The 6,894-nt window shown below is 46.7% G+C and overlaps 1 protein-coding gene across 4 annotated transcripts in view; it reads left to right on the top strand.

The window, feature by feature from the left end:
- The window catches only part of man2a2 (mannosidase, alpha, class 2A, member 2), a 51,653-nt gene extending 48,628 nt beyond the window's left edge, over positions 1–3,025 (top strand). For all 4 annotated transcript variants that reach the window (XM_070864923.1, XM_070864919.1, XM_070864921.1 and 1 more), the window contains one exon: positions 629–3,025. In XM_070864923.1, the coding sequence (XP_070721024.1) occupies positions 629–778 (150 nt within the window). In that variant the 3' untranslated portion in view covers positions 779–3,025. The remainder of the gene's footprint in view (positions 1–628) is intronic.
- Positions 3,026–6,894: the final 3,869 nt, after the last annotated feature.

Below are 6,894 nucleotides of genomic sequence, written 5' to 3' on the forward strand. Positions count from 1 at the left end.
AACCCACAGGGCTACGGACCAAGAGCTGGAAAGTGGGATTAGGCTGGGTAGCTCTTTGTCGGCCAGCACGGACACAATGGGCGGAATGGCCTCCTTTCGTGCTGTAAATTTCTATGATTCCATGAGGGTTCTCCCAGCGGCTCCCTTAAAACTGCATGGTCTCTTGTGGATCTGCTTCGTGTTGCCAGGAGAGTCCCAGGTCTCCCATCCCCCACCACTCGGTGCTGTAGTTGGCCTCTCCAGCTCTGATGAAGGAGGGAAAGGGATCTACCAGAGGTTCTGTGTGTTGGTCCATCACCTCCCGGCCTAATAATGCACGTGTGTGGATTGCTGCTAGTCTATGACATGCCTACATGGTCGAGTAGCATCCGGATACTCGTGTCTAGGCTTGTACATGAAGACTGGCCTCCCAGCTGAAGGGTGGCTGATGCTCTTTGGGGCTGTACAAGAACTGGAACCATCAGGACAGAGAGGAAGAATTTTTAAAAATCCTGCAGTGCAACTTACCAAAACTCACCAACATGTTTGTTAGGTTCATGTAACTTGGGGAGTAATTCTGTCTGGTTGCTTGACTTGAAGTAAAGCAATAAGATTGCAACCTAACTTGGCACTTCTCTTTCTGTTCCAGTTGTCGCTGAGGGGCCTGTTTCACGGTCTGGATGTCAGGAGTGTGCAGCCGATGTCTCTGTCCCTGCTCTATCCCACCGAGCCCTTCAACAGCAGCCTTGTCTCCCTGAGACCGATGGAGATCTCCACATTCCGTATCCGGCTGGTTTGAGTGATTTCCCGCCGGCACTTCCTCACTCGGAGTTAGAAGTTGTGAGATTGCAGCCGATTAGCGATAGGAACTGCGGCTCATCGACCCCGTTAACCCCCGGGGAGTGGGGCAGACATGGTCAGCGCTGAGAAACGTGGAACTGAAGGACACATCTCGAGTCCGAGTTTGTAATTCGTGAATTTCAAATTGCGCGTGTGGCAAAAGCACAACAGTCCCACCCCAGTCAACGCACTTTAAAAAAAAACTCTAGGTACAATTTGTGCATATATCACTACAATATATGTGAATTTATCACTTTTATAAGCAGGCCTGCTTTGATTGTCCATAAAAGCAAGGAACAGACTCCTCGTGATCTGAAGGGCGGTGAGTTTGCACGTGAGGCGGAAGTGCAAGAACCGAGCGTGTAAGAATGGAGGAGACGAGTGTGAATGTAACACTAGTGTACACAGGCATTGAAGACACCTGTGCACTCACAATCGCCCAGCGCCCAAGTCTGCAAACCAAGACGAGCGGGCAAAGGAAAAGAGTGTTCTGATCTGACTGATGCGTAGTTAGTGTATCCCTAAAAAATATCAGCAGGACCGGCAATGGATTTCTCAATGAGGAATCCTAACCCTGGGATGGAAGGTGGGGGCGGGTGGTCTTTTGAAAGTACTCTCTGTTGCAGATGGGTTTAACAGTGACAGAACCTAATCTCCACATCGACCAGGGGCCTGTTGCATTCTGGTGCGTTTTACCGTGCGACGCAGTGGGCAGATGGCCTTGAGTTACCAGATTCTTTCAGGACTTGTTTTCCAAACAGTGACCGAGCCTGCAAGACCACCAGAACACCCTGGCTTCATCCATACACATCTCTCGGGGTATTTGTGCAATAATCTGTAGTTTTGCTGCAAATTCAGGACGCAAGGTGCTGGGAGGCTTCGGGATTCCTCGGACTCGGAACTGGAGTTTGAAATGGGGATGTCACAATATTTACAGACAGCGCAAGAGCCGCAGCCTCCCGATAGGGGATAAAGTCAGAAAATGCTGCAAGTACGCAGCAGATCTGAATGTAAGAATACAAGTCAGTGTTCTGGGGGTTTATGCCACCCCTAGCAAAGCTCTCCATCTGAAACATTCTCATCCTTTGGATGCTAAAGCACCCGCTGTTACATTTTCAGCATTTTTATGTGCGATTTTCAACATTCGCATCCGTTTTGATGTGATCCAATTCACCTATCGTGTGCTGAACGCTAACTTTGAAATCAACGGGAGCAATTCTGGCATATCTGAAAGATTACTTTTTTAAAAAAGAATTAACATACTGCTTTTGGAGATAATCACTTGGCTATTTTAAAAAGGAAGTTTAACAGTGGAGACTTTGGATAACCAACTATTGTAAAATTAGGAATTCCTGGTATAAAATCCCGTGTGAAAGTTTCGGGAACAATCCTGGAATAATTATTCCTGAATTTGAAGCTGCTGTATCCGTCTAATTTAAACAACATTTTTAAATTTAAATTGATCATGTTCTGAGTGAAATATCAAAAAGCATCGGAGCAAATCTAATTATTGAAATTAATTTAATCTACAGTGTTTCATGAATCAAGGGCCTTTCAGTGTACTGACCATCACAGCCAGTCTTACCGCAGGGGTTACAGTGAAGTGTAACAGTGTGGGTGTGACATTTTCATGGGCCCACTTCAACTGTGGAAAAACACCCAGCGCGATAGTTACATACTCTCCTTCCAAACCGGGCGGTGTTTGGCAAAAGCATTTTGAGCTGTATAACACTGGGGGGGAGCGGGGGTACAGGTCTGTCACTGGTGGGAGGGTGCAGCGTGAGGGGATGAGTTAGGAGTTGCTCACGTGTGTATTGACTTGTGTGTTACCATCATGGTGCACACTATATTCACAAGCAATCACGGTCAATTAGCAGCAATTTTCAGCTGTTCCTATTGTGACATCCCTCGTTATGGTGGGTTTTTTTAATAGAAATCTAGGACTGTATTGAATCCTTGGTACAGGTTCCCTCCATATACCTCCTCAAATCCATCGGGTTCAACTGTTCCCTATCCGTAAAACGCCCCCCGATCCTGATGGGATCTGACTGGCGTATCTCTTGCTGCCGACAGTATTGCCTGAATTTGCAGAATGATCAATTTTCCGATATCAGAATGTCAGTTCTGGAGGGCGGGAGGAGAATGCACACAGAGCTGCTGTAAAGTTTAAATGCAGCGAGTTGTCAATAAAACATTACAGAAACTCGCCTCGCGTGAATTGTAAGCTTCCTTTCTGTGCGCGTAAAGCTGCAGACACCGCAAGCAGGAGAACACAAGTAGTAGGAGCAGGATTCGGCCATTCAGCCCCTGGAGCCTGCTTCACCATTCCATAAGATTATGGCTGATCTTCCACCTCAACTCCACTGTTAGCACAGAATGAACTGCTTCAATTATAGATTTGCATCATGCTTCTTTTGAAGAGCGGGACCTCTGGTTGATAATTTCCCCCCTCTCACCTGGAGGAACTTTATTTTATATTCATTCACAGGATGAAGGCATCCCATTCCTAATTGCCCCTTGAGAAGGTGGTGGTGAGCTGCCTTCTTGAACCGCTGCAGTCCGTGTGGTGAAGGTGCTCCCACAGTGCTGTTAGGGAGGGAGTTCCAGGATTGTGACCCAGCGACGATGAAGGAACGGCCGATATATTTCCAAGTCGGGATGGTGTGTGACTTGATGGGGAAATTCATCAGTGAGTTTCTCCAGTGTGCACTATTGCTTTAAGTCAGCGTAGCATCAGTCATACTGTGAACCTTTTAACGTGCAATGAGCTCAGTGCAATGGATCAATGCCTTTCACAAGCACAATATCCCAAAGTGCTTTACAGCCAATGAAGTACTATTTTTTTTTAAACTGTTGTAATGTAGGAAATGCGGCAGTCAATTTGCGCACAGCAAACTCCCAATGCTCCTCTGACAACGCAGCGTTCCCTCAGTACTGCCTCTCTAACAATGCAGCACTCCCTCTGTACTGCCCCTCCGACAGTGCAGCACGCCCTCAGTACTGCCCCTCTAACAATGCGGCGCTCCTTCAGTACTGCCCCTCCGACAGTGCAGCACACCCTCAGTTCTGCCCCTTCGATAGTGCAGCGACTCCCTCAGTACTGCCCCTTTAACAATGCGGCGCTCCCTCAGTACTGCCCCTTTAACAATGCAGCGCTCCCTCAGTACTGCCCCTCCGACAGTGCTGCACTCCCTCAGTACTGCCCCTCCGACAGTGCTGCACTCCCTCAGTACTTCCCCTCCGACAGTGCTGCACTCCCACAGTGCTGCACTCCCTCAGTACTGCCCCTCCTACAGTGCTGCACTCCCTCAGTACTGCCCCTCCGACAGTGCTGCACTCCCTCAGTACTGCCCCTCCGACAGTGCTGCACTCCCTCAGTACTGCCCCTCCGACAGTGCTGCACTCCCTCAGTACTGCCCCTCCGACAGTGTGGCACTCCCTCATTACTGCACCAGGAGTGTCAGCTCACGGAGCTGAGGGTAGTTACGTGGGGCTTATCTAGACGCTGGCTCAATATTTCCATTGCATGATGCCGCCTGTCCCATTTATGCTGACAATGCATCAATTGCTGGAACAGGACAAGCCAAGGGACGGAAAGTTTGTGCCACAGTCTTAAAATCAAAGACATTTAAGGAGATCATTCGGCCTATTGTGTCTGCTATCTGACGGAGCTATCCCGCCGAATCCCACTTTCCAGCTCTCGGTCCGTAGCCCTGTAGGTTACGGCGCTTCAACATCCAGGCACTTTTTAAATGTGGTGAGGGTTTCTGCCTCTACGATCCTTTCAGGCCGTGAGTTCCAGATCCCCACTACCCTCTGGGTGAAAAAGATTCACCTCAAATCCCCTCTAAACCTCCTCCCAATCACTTTAAATCTATGCCAAAACACAGACAGCATTTGGACAAAAGCAGCCTCGTGCATTTTTATCAGTTTTACAAACGGGGTCCTTTCCTTCACAGAGTTCCAGCGGCTTGGGAAAGGTTACACAGGACCCCGAGAAAGGACCAAGGCTGCAGTTGTAATTTAACTTGATTAATTTCTCGTCTGCCTTAACATGAATTTGGTTCATTATTAATTCGGAGAATATCAAATATTAACACGGGGGGAACCTGTATTATTTAAAAAATATATTAGGATTCAATTTAAAATAATAAACCCGTAACTGAAATGAAATGATTTAGCTCCATTGTAATTACAGATGATTTAAAACATTAGTGGTTGTGGAGCTTTGTCAGGATTCGATCCCAAGGAAACTCAGTCCAGAGTCTCGGCTCCTGACCACTAAAAGAAATACTTGCATTTATATAGCGCCTTTCACGACCTCAGGACGTCCCAAAGCGCTTTACAGCCAATGAACTACTTTTTGAAGTGCAGTCACTGTCGTAATGTAGGAAACGCAGCAGCCAATTTGCGCACAGCAAGCTCCCACAAACAGCAATGTGATCATGACCGGATAATCAATCTGTTATAGTGATGTTGGTTGAAGGATAAATATTGGCCAGGACACCGGCCATAACTCCCCTGCTCTTTGAAATAGTGCCATGGGCTCTCTTGTGCCCACCTGAGAGAACAGACGGGGCCTCGGTTTTAACGTCTCATCCAAAAGTCGGCGCCACCGACAGTGCAGCACTCCCTCAGCATTGCACTGGGCGCGTCAGCCTAGATTTTTGTGCTCGAGTCCCTGGAGTGGGACTTGAACCCACAACTATTCAGTGACCCCGCTAGCAGGCGTGGATGTCAGATGACGATGGGATGGGATGTGATGCCCCGTGCAGTCGAATAGCATCTACCACTCACAGGCTCTCTTGTGATGAATGGCGAGACTGGCCTCTCATGTTTAAATCCCATCACATTTTTATTCTTCTGCGAATTAAAACTGCGTATTCTTTAGTTCACACGTACGTCCGATCCAAGTACACAATTGTTTTTTTTCTCTTTCCGTTATTCTGATTAATTACATTTCTGAAAAAGGAATTCATTAACTTTACACTGCTGCCTTTGCAATAATTTCCATCTTGCTGCTGGTTGGCACCAGGGATTTCCTCTAGCAGCTGATTCTGAAATTATCTCTGTTACACTGGAATTCTTGTCAAGGCTGGGATTAGTTGCAGTGGAAGTGGTGATTCCACCCACATTAAAGATTGCAGTTAGCAGAGGAAGGTTTTGATCCATCGACCTCTGGGTTATGGGCCCAGCACGCTTCCGCTGCGCCACTCTGCGGCTGGTAAATGCTACCAACCGGTTTCGAACCATGGTCTGTTAAGGTCAATGTGATAACCACTACACTACGGAAATGTTGTAAATGTTTTCAGTCGTGGTTTAACGTCTCATCTGAAAGACAACACCTCCGACAATGCAGCACTCCCTCAGCATTGCATTGGAGTGTCAGCTGAGATTTTTGTGCTCAAGTCCCTGGAGTGGGAATTGAACCCACAGCTTTCTGACTCAGAGGCGAGTGTGCTACCCACTAAGCCACAGCTGATGCTGGAATTCAGTCTGAATAATTTTATTCATATGTTCCAGCAATTTATTTTTTTAAATCTTAGCCTGTAACTTTTAGTTATAGTTTTCAAACTTAAACAGTGAGAGGTTAAATCTGGATGGAAATTCTGGGTTGTGTTACAGAATCATAGAATAGTACAGCGCAGAAGGAGGCCATTTGGCCCATCGAGTCTGCGCCGGCTCAAAGAGTTAGTCCCGCTCTATCCTCATATCGCTGCAATTTATTCTCCTTCAAGTATTTATCCATTTGAAGTCTACTATTGAATTCGTTTCCACCACCCCATCAGGTAGTGCATTCCAAATCTATACTAAAATATCATAAAAATCTTACAATTGTGCTCATTTCTTGTCAACCATTTTCCATTATAAATCCCTGTCCACATATATAAATGAGAACTATTTATATAAATCTGTCACACTGTAGGAACACCCTCCCACCAGTGGAGCTGCAACAGTGCCACCACTGGTGGGGGGGTTGTATTTACACTGTGATGTTTACATAGGTCGATTCCATGATAAATATTAATGTTGGAATTTACCGTAGAAATATCATAATCAAATGTTTGACTTTAA

The sequence above is a fragment of the Pristiophorus japonicus genome, chromosome 21 (assembly GCF_044704955.1).
Source record: "Pristiophorus japonicus isolate sPriJap1 chromosome 21, sPriJap1.hap1, whole genome shotgun sequence".
NCBI classification, from domain to species: Eukaryota; Metazoa; Chordata; class Chondrichthyes; family Pristiophoridae; genus Pristiophorus; species Pristiophorus japonicus.